The following is a 14,557-nucleotide window of genomic DNA, read 5'->3' on the forward strand; positions in this document are numbered from 1 at the left end:
CATGGCAACTGTATCCCCCATTGGGTTAGATCAGTGGTGTTTTCACACTTGAATTGTGAACATTGATTTTATCTGTGATATTACATCCGACTAAAGCACCGTACAAGCCCAAAGGAGAACAGTTTGATCATTTCCTTTTTGGAAATTTCAATGGCTAATATCCCCCGAATATTCGCAGGCTCGCGACCCACCTGTGTGAAAGAAGATAGATCACCAGTGCAGATTCATTCCATTGCAGCGCATAGGGAAACGTTATTTAGTTATCATTAGAAAGGTAAGAATTGATTGCTGAGAGTCAATGAACTGCTTACATCTTTGTCAATAGACTGCTGCTTGGACGTCCCTGTCATATACTGGGTTTAGTGGTTCTTACGCGGGATGTAATACCTTCAGTTCATTATTCAAGGCACACTGTAGTCCCTGATTCTTTTCCCCGGTGGCCTGCTGTGTCATTAATTCAAGCACAGAGGGAGGGACATGAATCAAGTAGTCTTGACAGATGCCAATGCTATTCCTTCCTCTGGACTGAGCTCATTGTACAGTTTGCCTGAAACACCTAAGCATAGTAACATAGCAAGTATCCCACTGCAGCAATTTATCTGATTGTGTGCAGATAGATATCTGCCTTCATTAGACACTGGGCATCTTAGTGTAAATAGCTAGTTTTTAAAACATATGCCATCCCATGATTCTAAGTTATTTCAGTTTTGAAAGATTAGGAAACTGGGGCAGAGGGAAAATGTGCCCACGATCACATCTGTAAGTGATTTCAATCCGGCACTTCACCTAAGTCAACGCCTAGCGTGTAATGCACAACTGAAATCCTTATTTATTTTGTGTGTAAAAGTTATTTTATTATGAACGATGTACCACTCATATCACGCCCCCCTCCTGAAGCCTCCCCGGTCACACTGAACCAGGAATCAGGCTGGTTTGCAAAGTTAAAATATGTATTTATATAGTTACAAATTAATCACACTATGTTTAATGGGTATACAATGATCACCAATGGGGTGATGTAACACTAAACAATCTCTTTAATCACAAGGAGTACTAGTGAGCAAAACAATTCAGCACAGAAATAATACTTCTGTGTGTGTTCAGATCAGATAACAGTATGGTTAGTATTTCCCCCTGCACACCCCTCAACCACCCAACAGGCAATGTAAAGAGAGAGGAGGAGAGAGAGCAGGTTTCAGGAATGCAGAATTCAAACAGAATGTCAATCCCAATTTCCCCCCAGCAAACACAAGAGAGAAACAGAATTGATTGGCAAACTGTCAAAATGGTTTTAAAGTTATCTTTAGAATGGTTTGGGTAAAACACTAACTATGGTTTAAATTGCTGAAATTGTTTAAGTTCTTATGGGAACCACTTTAGATAGTTATAGGCAAACACTAGCAGTGATTTGATACTAATGAACAATATGAAATCTTAAAATTGAGGTTGGGTGAATTCAAAACTGTTTTACACATGTAATATTTTACCATAATGAACATTCACGGCAAACCTTTGTGCCTGCGGTAATCGCGATTGCGGGAGAGCTATATGGATTTGGAATGTGATTCTTGGTTCTATGGAAAGCTGTGGATGTTAGCTACAAGCAGAAGTTGAAATTTTGTATACTAGATTATGATTATAGAAAAAGAGAATGCCATACATGAATCTCCACAATCCTGGCCACAGACCCTTCACGTGGTGGATACTCACTTTCTTTCTGGGATTCAATTTATTTATTCACAATATTAATGATTTATGGTTTTAGAAAACAAATGAGATAAACTTAGCGCCAGAAAATGCTCTGACAATTCAAAAATACACCTAACACTACCGGTTCTGAATACAAGAGAGGATGGGTTTAAGACAGGGATTACTATGGACAGTACATATGCTAGTGACACAGTGTTAGTCTATAGATACTCACTATATGGGTTTCAAACGGAACCGTCAGGGATTCTGGTCAGGGATTCTGGTTCTGGGACCAACTGCTGGGCACACCGGATTGGACTGGGTCCGCAATGCTTCTGGTCACAGCCCGTCAGAGGACTGGATCGGGTCTGCAATGGTACTCTGGTCACAGCACAGCAAAACAGGATTGAATCTTTTGGTTCTGGTAATAATTATTTTAGCAGGAAAGCAGTTACAGCACAGCCCGGCTGTTTCTTTTGTTCCCCTTAGGTTTTGTAGGATTCTTTGAAAATGGTTCAACTAATGGAATGGGCCTTTCTGCTTGCCAGGTTTCTGGAGTCAAGAGCAAGGAAAATGGATGATTCTCTTGCAGGCTGCTCCGCCAGCAATTGGTTAGTGGGTGAATCTGTGTGTGTTTTTTTCAATCTGAGCTGTCTCTATTTATGCTTATGATAAAGGGTCTGTGTGCTGGTTTATCCTAAGTGCGCCCACTTAGGCAGGTGATTGGCTGGAGTCTCTTCTCTCCCTTGATTGGAAAAGAAAAAAGGGTGTCACCATGATCATGTGGGTTTATGAGTCAGATATTCCTCCCCTTGTCCCTTTGAACATAAAATCTACTTTTAGTACAATACATACTTACATGTGTGCAATCTCTATAACAATAACATATATAGATTACATATTTTGTGTAGCAGATACTCCTCCAAACCTTGTTGCTGTAGGATCTTGTGTCTGCTTTTGACAGAATGTTGCCCTTTTTCTCCAGAACACAATATCCAGTTTATCAGAAAATGTGTACAAATGTGTGCATTGAATATGGGCATAAGAGTATGAAGTTTCGTGCTTTTGGCATTAATACATTTGGGGTGAAACCATATTTTCTGCTACTACTTCCCAGAACATATCACCAAGTTCTGGCGTCTCTTAAAACATGCATCCAGAAATCACATTAACAATGCTGTTATTTCTATAATTTTCACAATTTTACACAGTAATGTCTCTTTTAAAAATGTGTTTTTGGCCTTTGTTAAGCAGCAAATGGTGGCTTGTCTCCGCCTTCTTCTTCCCATGGCAGCTCAGAAGCAGTCCCCTCCCAGTTCCTTCTGGGAGTGGCCATTTATGACTCTTCACAATTCGCCTTTCCTTTCAGCCAGAGGATGTCCATTGTCCCCTTCCGCTGCAGCCCCAAATGTTCCTCCCCTAATCTAATCATCACAGAGGTGTGATTTCCTGGTGGAGTGAAGCAGAAGGAAGATGCCTGGCCTCCGTGGGGGAAGCTGTTGGACTGGTTGTATTGCTTTTATGCAGGCTCAATTTCAATGTCATTCTGTTACATTTTTTTCTTGGTTTAAAACAAAGCAGCTAGAACACTTATTCCAGATTCTAAACCATGGGGTTTAACAGTTACTACCTAGATTACTCTCAATAACAGGTCACTTAGTTTTCAGACATTAGATTTCAGTTGCACAAGTTTAAATTCTATCAAGCAATCTACTGACAGTGTTATACAGGCGGCCACGGGTACTGCACCCAGATTTTGAAAGATTTCACAGGCAGGAACTTTTTTGATGTGAATGTTTTGATGACAAATTCAGCTTTTCAGAACATTGTCTGTTCATAAAGATTTCTTGAATTAAATGAATTGTAGCACCCAGCAAGAATATGATTGATGGTGTTTTGCACCGGCATTCTGCAGTTTCAGCAACCAAGAACTAGATTTAAAAACAAGATTCTGGATTTGTTTCAGCAAAGCACTGCTTTTCATGAAGGGTCCTCCATGTTTACTTGTTGGGCAGCCCAGTGACATGTTTCAGGAGTGAGAACTCCGTTCCACCACTGACAAAATGCGTGGTAGATTTGGCAGCCATCTTTTCGTGTTGTAAAGTGCGATTTCCGTAGGTTTTCGCACGCACAAGGGTTTTGCGGCCATTTTGATAATTCTGGCACCATCAGAACACACGGATACTGCAGGGCAGAGCATAAGTGGGTTAATACATCCCACATATAATATGCTACCACAAAGAAGCCGGGATATGTGCTATGGTCTGCCGCTTCTCAGTGATTCTTAAATTGAAGATGGAAGAACTAAGCACAGATAGTCTGTTTATCAAATCAACAGATGTTCATTGATGGGTGTGCATTCTTGCTCAAATTCTATACTATGCAGTTTGAAGCACGGAGGCTAATTAATGAAGGTGGAAAAAACACCCAGTGGATTGGTTCAGGGCTCATCTTATTGTTGTTGTTGATTCTACAGTTCTTCTCTTTGCCAATTAACGGAGGGGGGTCCTGGGAGTCTCTCTGTAAGACATTAGTTCTGGTTAGCAGAGCCTTACCCAGATTCTTTAGCTCACTATCTTTCACAGAGGAGAAATATCTAAAACATATCAGTCTTTGTCCTGCCCTGGGGCAGTACAGCACTGAAATTCTAGGCAATTGTCCTCTGAACAAGAGTACCAACAGCAACCCCAGACATGTATTTCAGTCTGTTTGAACGTCGTCAGTAGGGTGGAGCTGTGCCATTCTAAGAATAGTGAGCAAGGGGTCCACATCTGGATTCCCCTAGTAACTTAGGGTGAGACACAAAGTTACTTAAAATATGCAAAAAACAGGGGGGGGTATCCTAGGAGTCTCTCTGCCAGACATTAGTCCTGGTTATGAGAGCCTTACCAGATTCTTTAGCTCACTATCTTTCACAGAGGAGAAATATCTAAAACATATCAGTCTTTGTCCTGCCCTGGAGCAGTCCAGCATGGAAATGCTAGTCAATTCTCCTCTGAACAAGAGAACCATCAGCAACCCCAGACACGTGTTTCAGTCTATTTGGACCTCATCAGTAGGGTGTAGCTGTGCCTCTCTAAAAATATTGAGCAAGGGGTCCATGTCTGGATTCCCCTAGTCATTTAGGGGGAGACCCAAAGTTACTTAAAATATGCAAATAACAAGGGGGGTCCTGGGAGTCCCTCTGGCAGACATTTATCCTGGTTATGAGAGCCTTACACAGATTATTTAGCTCACTATCTTTCACAGAGGAGAAATATCTAAAACATATCAGTCTTTGTCCTGCCCTGGGGCAGTCCATCACTGAAATGCTAGGCAATTCTCCTCTGAGCAAGAGTACCATCAGCAACCCCAGAGATGTTTCGGTCTGGTTGGACCTCATCTGTAGGGTAGAGTTGTGCCTCTCTAAGAATGTGAGCAAGGGGTATACGTCTGGATTCCCATAGTAATTTAGGGTGAGTCCCAAAGGTACTTAAATTATGCAAGTTAACAAGGGGGGGAGGGGTTCTTCTCTTTTCCAACAGGCTTCCTGTACCACTTCTGCTTCCGTCACACTTTCATCTCTCAATGCTGGTGATGGGTCAGGGCACTACGTTCCCACCCTGCCACCACATCTACATGATATGATATGATATGATTGGTTATTTATAACGCGCTTAATACCCAGAGGTTTCTAAGCGCGGACCTGGGGATCGAACTTGCGTTGCTCTGTGTCATCTTGCTTTCAAAGCGAGCACATTGCTACTGAGCTATCCTCCCAAGACGATATCTGGGTCTTGCTACTGCTCGCTCATCACTCATATATCTCAGCTCACAGCCCTCCTCGTGCCTCTTCCCAACAAAATTACCCATCTCACTCTCACCCAGCGAACCTCCCCCAGGACCTGCAGTTGCTTAATCTCTGAATGCGTGCACAAGGAGTCATGCTTTGCACAAATGCAGCAGCAATAGCTACACTATGATGAATTGGCATGGAGGATCTGGATCACTCTTGAAAGTGCTGATCAGAAGAAAAAAGACAATATGAAACAGAGAAAAAACATCTCTCATTGGATCTGTCCACCAAGAGATAAGTCACATTTGTAATAACTGCATGAATGGTTGCACATCTGCCTGGATCAGCACCATGTTACATGCATGCCCACCAAGTTAAAATATACGATTATATTGTATGTAGATTTGTGCTCTGTAAAGCGCTTTGGTTAAAGGCACTATATAAATAACACATCATTATCACATCATTATATAGTATGCTTACTTGAGTACCGATATTGCCTTCTCAAAAGATAGGCTATGTCACTGAAGAACAACCAATACACAAATCATTATTAATTGATAAATCACTCTTAGGGTCAAAGTCGTGGTGGATAAGCTGATTCCAGAATCTAATTAACAGAGGAATAAGAGAAATAAGAGGAGTAAGCACCCAAGAGCCAAGTGCATTTGAGCCCACATCAAACTGAACTTCTGCATAATAGGACATTACACACTCTTAGAATGAGTGCAGGTTGGGGCCCAGCATCTGCAAGATCAGTGCATGAAACACTCTAGCTCTTTTCTATGTCCTCACATATCTAGGTATGTGAGGACATAGAAGATAACTCACCAGGTTAGAGTAGCAAGGGCCTCATTAACAGCACCTTAGTGTGCGCGTGCAAAGTCCACACAGCCAGTACTAAGAGGACACTGAGGCCAAGCACCACATGATTAAACTAATGCTCAGGAATGGTGCAGCAGCGTGGGACACACCACTCTGTTGAAGTGTGATGGTGGTAAACCTAGGCAGCCCAGACGACATGTCAGTAACCGTTGCAAGAAACCCTCCAGAACATCCAAGAAACCCTAGTATCTTCGTCCTAAATGTTGTTATGAGGCTCTCTCTGCATTTACACCACCTGTCAGGTGGTAATCATGGAAAGCCAATCCCTGCAGAGTAAGTGTTTGATGCCTTATTAGTAGGACATGTGCACTCAAACAGTGGGCATTCCCTAAATTACACTGGTAATGACCATGCACGTTAGAGGATGGTCACACCAATGCATGTCCTCAAAGTTATAATGTGCTATTATAGAGCAGCCTTGTGCCCACTTCTGTAAAGAGTGGCTTGTGCAGGACAGCGAGCACACCGTTCCATATGCACAGAGACTGAAACCTTGGTTGTCTGACTGCAGGAGTGGCAATACGTTCTGGATAAGAAAAGGAAGGACCATACCTTAAACACAGTAATATGAAAAGGAAACGGTTTGGTGACTTATATAGCTCAGGTAATTATGGTTTTCATTGCATTAAATCATTGTTTACAGCACCACCTTATCAATAAACTAGCATACCTATTTTGATGCTACAATATTGCTGGTTGATAACTCGCCATAAACGGGAACAGTGTGTTGGATGCGTAGAATAAACTACTAGAGGAGATTTTTATTAGAAATGCAAAGGATTTTGACATGATTCCCACCAATTGTCATGCTTTATAATGTATAAGAGGTGAACAATTAGCAACTTGTTTTCTTCAATTGGAAATTACGTTTTTGTTAACTGTATCTATTTTGGGCAGTGACATAGATTCAATAGTCCTTACTATTTGAGTAGCAATCGATTATGCTCTTTGTGAAGGGAGCTTTTTTCTAAGCTTGCTAATTGTGATGAACGGGCCTTCCCATATGGAGTAAGTTCTGCCAATCCGATTTTGGAGACACATGTCAGTTTCCTTTCCGGGCTGTCTCCTCGTATTCGGTACCCTCAAAGTCGCTTTCACCAGGAGGGAGGAGGAAGTATGGCCATCTTGTGTGCCATGGGAGCAGCTGCTTTAACTCTGCAGGACAGCTGGTACGATAGTGGTGAGCTCTCTTTCACTAGTGCCGTCTTCTCAGTAAATAAGTTGAGTCAGGAGGGGGCAGGGGTCCCCCAAAGTAGAAATGTTGGAGTATGGTTACTCTTTTGGAAAGCCCCCGAACAGCTCGTTTTCAAAGATAAATCTACTGAACCGATGAGCTAACCCTCGTCTAGTCAATCTGGATCCATGCTAACCCGCAGGACACCCACTTCCTCCCGGTATCCACAGCATACTAAATACACTATACTGTCAAATGAAATTAACTAACATTTAGCCATATGTTGGGTTCTCTCTGTACAAGTCTTGTAATTACCTTGATGATCACTTGGTCAGCAGTGAAGCAAATGTTATGATAAACAGGTTGGCAAAACATGAAGCAGGCATGGCACGTCACTGATGAATTTGCCCACTGCCCAAATCAGTGAGTAACCTGCAGTGTACAGGTTCAAAAAAAAGTGGCACAACCATGGTCTTTCATCTTCTTATACTAAAGTACTAGGATAGTTGAGTCTGTAAGAGTTACAAAACCAGCATATTATTATTATTATTATTATTATTATTATTATTATTATTATTATTATTATTATTAGTATTATTATTATTATTAGTCTGATGATTAATTGTATTATTATTATTTTTATTTGTTTGCTTTGTGTTGTTTTTTATGGTTTAGAAGATTAAACCTTTACAAGAATAGATAACACGTTACAAAAAATCATGCCTTTAAAACCAAGCAGCAATCAATTGATTTAACATGTCCAGTCTGTTTTAGATACACTGTTTTTGCTATCATTGTTTGCTTGTTCTGCTACTTTATGAGTTTGTTTCTCTTCTGTTTTATTTTACACTCTCTAGGGAATGACAATGGGGAATCCCTTCCAGACTCACACCCTTCGGCACCAGGGACCCTACCCCACTTTCAGATGGAGCCCGAAGATGCCTACATCATCAAGAGCAACCCCATCAGCCTCTATTGCCGCGCCATGCCTGCTATTCAGATCTTCTTCAAGTGTAACGGGGAGTGGGTGCACCAGAACGAGCACGTGTCCGAGGAGAGCGTGGACGAGGGCACAGGTAAGGGTCTGCATGTGAGTGTGGACATCCATGAACATGAGGGTCTAGAATTGTCAAACTCTACACACGTCCAAAAGGGTACAGACACAGTGATTTTGCCTAGAGTGTAGTCGGGGATTGTACAGTGTGAAGCCACAATTCGACAAACATGTACAGCCTCAGAGTTTAAAAGAATTAGATGGGCAAAATGTCAATCAAAAGGAATCAACATGTTTCACTAAAATGTAGAGAACATCAATTTAACACTAATTTCAATAAACCGCATATCACAGTAACATCATTTTTCATGTATTATTTTAACGTATTCGTACCAATTTATTATAGTCCTGAAATGCTAATGGAGGGTCCTGGGGACTTGTTGTAGGGACAGCGAATGTTGAGTCATTGGGCCTCATTACACGGAAGGCGGTAATGGTTAACGGCCACCGTTAATGGTAACAGTGACCGTTAACCATTACCGCCTTACTACGAGGTCCCTTAGCGGGTTGGTGCTTTAACGCCTGCTTTTTGCAGGCGTTAAAAACCAACCCGCTAAGGGACCTCGGAGCTAATTACGGCACCGCAAAATTGCGGTGCCGTAATTAGCGCCTTCCCCATTCCCATAGAGCCCTATGGGGCAGAAATGGGAATGGGGAAGGGCAATGGCGGAAGGGGGATTTACCGCCCCACCAACCTTGGAATGGGGCGGTAAATCCCCTTTCCGCCAAGGCGGTGCCGGTATTTTACCGGCATGAGCCATGGCACTAATAGCGCCATGGCTCACCGCCTTCCGTGTAATGAGGCCCATTGTCAGTTTCACTAGAACCTCATAATGCAAATACAGCTGCTCGAGCCTGTGCAACAATAACACACATCCTCAAACAAACGCTGTAGTTTTCCAAAAGAGAGCTAATAATATCTAGAAGAGTTTTGGATCATTAGTCCTTAGAAGACACCAAAGTTGTTGGTTATGCGAGCTTACGTTTAAAATTCAATGCGCATTCATATGACATCATTTCTCAATAGAAACGTGCACACTGGTGACGTTATCCATTGCATTAGAAAAGAATATGGAGGAAATGACTCATCTATTGTGTGATTTGAGCACAGTTACACTAACTCTCTGCTGGGTGCTTCCGAGCATGTCCCCTATTGTGTCATGGATGCATTTAAGTCATTTGTTTTGATAGCTTTCTTCTACGAGTGTACCAAACATCATCTACACGCCTTTCCTTCAGTGTTACATCTCTGGTTGGAAGTATGAGGCCCATTTTTTTTTTCTCAAAGGCGTTCCCCTAAAAAAAAATCTTAATATCTTATTTCACTCACCAGCTCGAATCCGTGATTATTTGAGACACATGATATGAAAGTGAGATAGTAGAGACACGGTTCAAAGTTGTTTTTTGTGCAATGCAAATATGGGCTCTGTAAAATCCATATATAAATAGGAATTGTACATAAATACCTGTTGTTTTACTTTTATTATTGTTATACTCCGGTCATATTGTCCAATCCTTGCCCTTGTATGGTCTACAGAGCACTACCTTGAGGTGCCCCGCCTCATTCTTAAGTAAACAACCTCAAGGGATCGGCCCCTCCCCTTTCTCCTCCCCTGCTTTCAGCATCACAAGGTTTAGCCAATTCACACATTTTCTTCAACTATTACCTCCATCCACTAGTTGACATTATTCACGCCAAAGGATTCAACTACTTCATTGAGGACATTCAGATACTTATACAACTTGACAAGAAATAATGTACAGTGGACCCCCACTTGAACACACTTGACAGTAGGCTGGAGGATGAATTGTGCATAGATGCCCCCGAACATCTCAGATGTCCGTGAACACCTCAGGACTGCCCTCGGACTGTTCACAGACATTGGAGAAGAACATGATGTTTGTTTGGCTTTTTAAGGCTATATCTCATCCCCTCCTCATTACCCCTCACCTCCCCAACGTTTGTCTGATAAGTTTGAAAAGTGCAATGTTGTGTTTTCCAATATGCTTTTACCGCAATGTGCACAGACACCTGTGGCTGTTTGCGAATCCAACATTGCAGGCATTTCCAAAAATCTGAAACACTCCACGCTTTTCACCACTCAATTAGCAGGCACGTGTGATGTCTGCTGACCTCACATCGGCCCCTGGACCAATCGGATACCCGTCCGCAGAGTAAACAGGGAAGTGAGTCAACAGATCAAACCCAGATATCTCTCATTTACTTTTACCTACTTTTTGGTAATTTTAAAAAGAAATTCTGGATGGATTTACACCAGATTTACAAAAGCACGGTTTCGGGTCCAAGCCACCGCAACTGCCACAAATTTGGTGAAAATCTATCCAGCGGTTTGGGCTTTAGGTGTGAGCAACATTTTTTTTCCATTGCGTCGATGGGAAAACCCACACATTTTGGGATCCCTCCTATAACTTTGCCCCCCCCCCCTGACGAAACCTCACCAAACTTCGCAGGATCGAACCAACAGGGCCATAAACCTAATTTGCAGGATTCAGACAGGGAAGGCAAAGTTATAAGCCACCCAAAATAAAGCGCTATATAAACCCAATAAACATAAACATAAAAAGTGTTCTTTCTAAGGGTTGAGCAACTTAACGATAACTAAAGGGCCACAGGTATATGCATTTGTTTTATATAATGGTATCTGGTTAATGCCTCTAATTATTATGCTGTGCGCTGGCCATTATCACCTCATGCACCACTTGTACCTGGCTGGGTGTCCACACACTAGGCACAATGCCCCAATCTTCAAGAAAGGTTGTCCATGGAACTGCCCACTAGGACATTTACCCTGTTTCACACATATCCTGGAATCACCCCTGAGATCGGCCACACCTGTCAGCTTTTGTGATGGTTTGCCCATTCCCCTGTGCCCACCTGCAAATGGCCTGGCACAGCTTCATCGTCATCACTGGTATAGGGCTTGGGAGGATGGAACTCATTGTGCACATCCCAGTGCCAGAATGAAGGTGGTTAAGAAGTGCCATGTTACATAGAGAATTGGTAGCAGAGATCTTCACACTCATATGGATGTTTGACCTAGGGAATGGGGGGCACTCTGCGGTTTCAGCTTCTGATGCTGAAAACCCATCACAAAACTTAAAGTTAAAGTTATCGAGAGCCAAAGTGTATGGTGGCAAAAGATGGGCTGTGTTCAGCTTTCTCTGTACTTTCAGAGGAACTCCTGGGCCTTCCTTGAAGCCTTGCTGGGTTGTGTACTTCATCATGACACGTGAAGTACAGTCTCTCTTCCTGACCAATGCAGTTCTGTCTCTGTCACTGGTTCAGGTCCCCACCCTCTGTCCATGCACCATCTGTCCCACCACATCCCTTATAGTCCCAGTAGCATCCCCATCACCACCAAGCCCACCAACAACTTTTGTTTCAGCAACGTCTTCTGTATCAGGCAAATCGTTTGAGCACTACACTCCGAGAATGCTCATAAATTGTGCCTCCAACTCTTCTGATTCCAAGTAGCAGAATAAGCGATCCATGTCATCTGTATTAAAACAGACTCCTGCTGCAGACAGTGTTATGTCAGATTCCTCCAAATGCCCCCCAGACATTTTCCCAACAAAAAAGATGTTTTTCTTTCTCTGAGAGAAAAATAAAGGTTTCTAAAATGAAATGTCAGTGGATTTCCCCAACAAAATAAACTGGCTTCTTAAATAAATTGAATTTGAAAGTAGGAAAAAATAAAGGTTTCTCCAAATTAAGTAATATATTTTTCAAATGCAAATCACCACACAAAATACATGTCTTCCCCTGCTTCACACAGAAAGTAAGAAACACAAATAAAGGATTCTCAGCTAAAACAAACATGTTCAAATCACAAATAACATACACATTTGCAAAAGAAAAAATAAATGCTCCCTAACTTCCAAAAGGTCTCTCTTTGTTAAACCTCTGTTGTGGGTTGGCCCTTCCACACCCTCCTGCGACCAAACAAAAGCAACACATGAAATCGTAAGTTGTGATTCTTCTTTTAGATTCTTTGATTAATCACAGGAATCCAACGCTTTTCCCTAAGGAGGAGGCATTCCCTTTAAGGTTAGGAAGGTGAGACTACTCTGCAAATTACCTAACTAGCGGTGAAGGCAAGTGGGACCTCACTGGGAGAGACACCCGCTTTGGAGATAAAGTCTCCCATTCTGATGACAAACTCCCTAAGAAACACAACATCAACATACCTCCAAAGACATCCAGAAAGGTATAAAGAACATGCCAAAATGTGTTACTGCCATCAAGATACACTGTCTCTTCCAGTAAGGTGGAAACTATGTGATTTTGAGATGAGGGAAAAGACCTGTGGGGGAATACAGTTCATAAAGTAAACAGAGAGAAATAACTGTAATGTTAAACCTGGAAAGGCCTTGAAAGTGTAATAAAGGATGTAGGCAGAAACTGGGAGAAGAGTGAGAAAACCCATGATTACAAACCTGATTTTTGAAGTATCATGAAGGAAAGCTGCAGGCGCCGCATCCTGTGCAAATACAGCTGGGGTCTCCAATGAATGGTGTTGGGGAGGAGAAAGGATGAGAGAAGCCAAAGGGAAGGCTACACAACCTAGCACAGAACAAGACCTAAGTGGTGGCATGACCAAAGTTGTGCAGAGTTGGACCAGGAGGTCCATGACCAAAGTTGTGCAGAGTTGGACCAAGAGGTCCATGAACAACGCTGATACCATTTCATTGAATGAAAGAAGAAACAAAGCAGTAAATCAGAACCCGAAATGACTGTGGGTGAAACCGCAAGAACTTTGAGAGGCCACCCTGACCAATACAGAAGAAAGTGTCAACCCTTTGAAGGTCCCTTTGTTTTTTTGTCCCCTTGCATAGATGGTAACAGTGAAAATGGGAGACCCAGGAGGGGGACTGGAGGGGATCATTATTGGCACGCTCATACTCGTCCCAGGAAAGACAAGATACTAACATTGAGTGAAAAAAAGATAATGATTACTGGCCCGCTCATATTCGTCACAGTCAAGATAAGATATACACATTCAGTGAGGATAAAGAGAATCATTAGTGGCACATTCATACTCGTCCCAGTCCAGATCATATATTGATAATTAATAAAGAGAAGGAGAATCGTTACTGGCACGCTCATACTTGTCCCAGTCAAGATCAGTTATTGATATTAGAGGAAGAGAAAGAGAATTGGTACTGGAATGTTCATACTCGTCCCAGTCAGAACAAAGAATCAAGGGAGAAAGACAGAAAGGTAACTATTATGGGAACACTCATACTTCTCCCAGTCAAGTTGAGATAACAATGTGGAATGATAATCCTTACTGAAAGGTTTATTATCCAGGAGATCAAGGGGACAACCGTGAGATATTACTGAATAGGACATACTGTGAGAGGGACAAACCGAGAGAACAGATTGACATAGACAACAAGGGCCAAGACCAAAGTGATACCAAAGCCTGTGAAGTAAAGATTAAGAACTCAGGAAACAAAGGGGTATGTTCTAGCTGTTGGACAAAGTTACCCTATAAAAGGAAAAGGATAACTGGAAGTAGAGTAGGAGAAGAGAAATACAAGAAGGAACAAAATAGTAATCAAAGGAAAGAGGCACTTGAAACCTTGAATAACCCTGTAGTAGAGCTTGTGATGTAATAAAAGCTGTTACCATTAACTACTTAAAACTACTTTATTGAATGGAACTTGGTGAAGAATCAGCTCACAGCAGAAGGTTGTCATTCTCCTGGTTTTTGTTGTTATAATAGTGGTGGGGTTAGAAAAGGTTTGTTTGGACGGTAGACTGATACTGATTTGAACTCTCACTTATGACTGACAATCACTTTAGTTACTTTTGTAAGATAGGGAGCCCCTTAGCATCAGGAAAAATAGGTGCCTGTTTATTTCAGTAATTATATAGTAAGTATCAGTGAGATGGAAAGTCAGAGTCTGTATCCTTCTGACATGCCACAGCTCCAAACATGTTTTCTGCCTAAGA

At 42.0% G+C, this 14,557-nt stretch overlaps 1 protein-coding gene across 4 annotated transcripts in view; it reads left to right on the forward strand.

Annotated features, from left to right (window-relative positions):
* Positions 1–14,557, forward strand: part of UNC5D (unc-5 netrin receptor D) — a 1,559,947-nt gene that overhangs the window by 639,128 nt on the left and 906,262 nt on the right. For all 4 annotated transcript variants that reach the window (XM_069617969.1, XM_069617971.1, XM_069617972.1 and 1 more), the window contains exon 2: positions 8,381–8,599. In XM_069617969.1, the coding sequence (XP_069474070.1) occupies positions 8,381–8,599 (219 nt within the window). The remainder of the gene's footprint in view (positions 1–8,380; positions 8,600–14,557) is intronic.

This window comes from Ambystoma mexicanum, chromosome 10 (assembly GCF_040938575.1).
Source record: "Ambystoma mexicanum isolate Mex_15411 chromosome 10, UKY_AmexF1_1, whole genome shotgun sequence".
Classification (NCBI taxonomy): Eukaryota; Metazoa; Chordata; class Amphibia; order Caudata; family Ambystomatidae; genus Ambystoma; species Ambystoma mexicanum.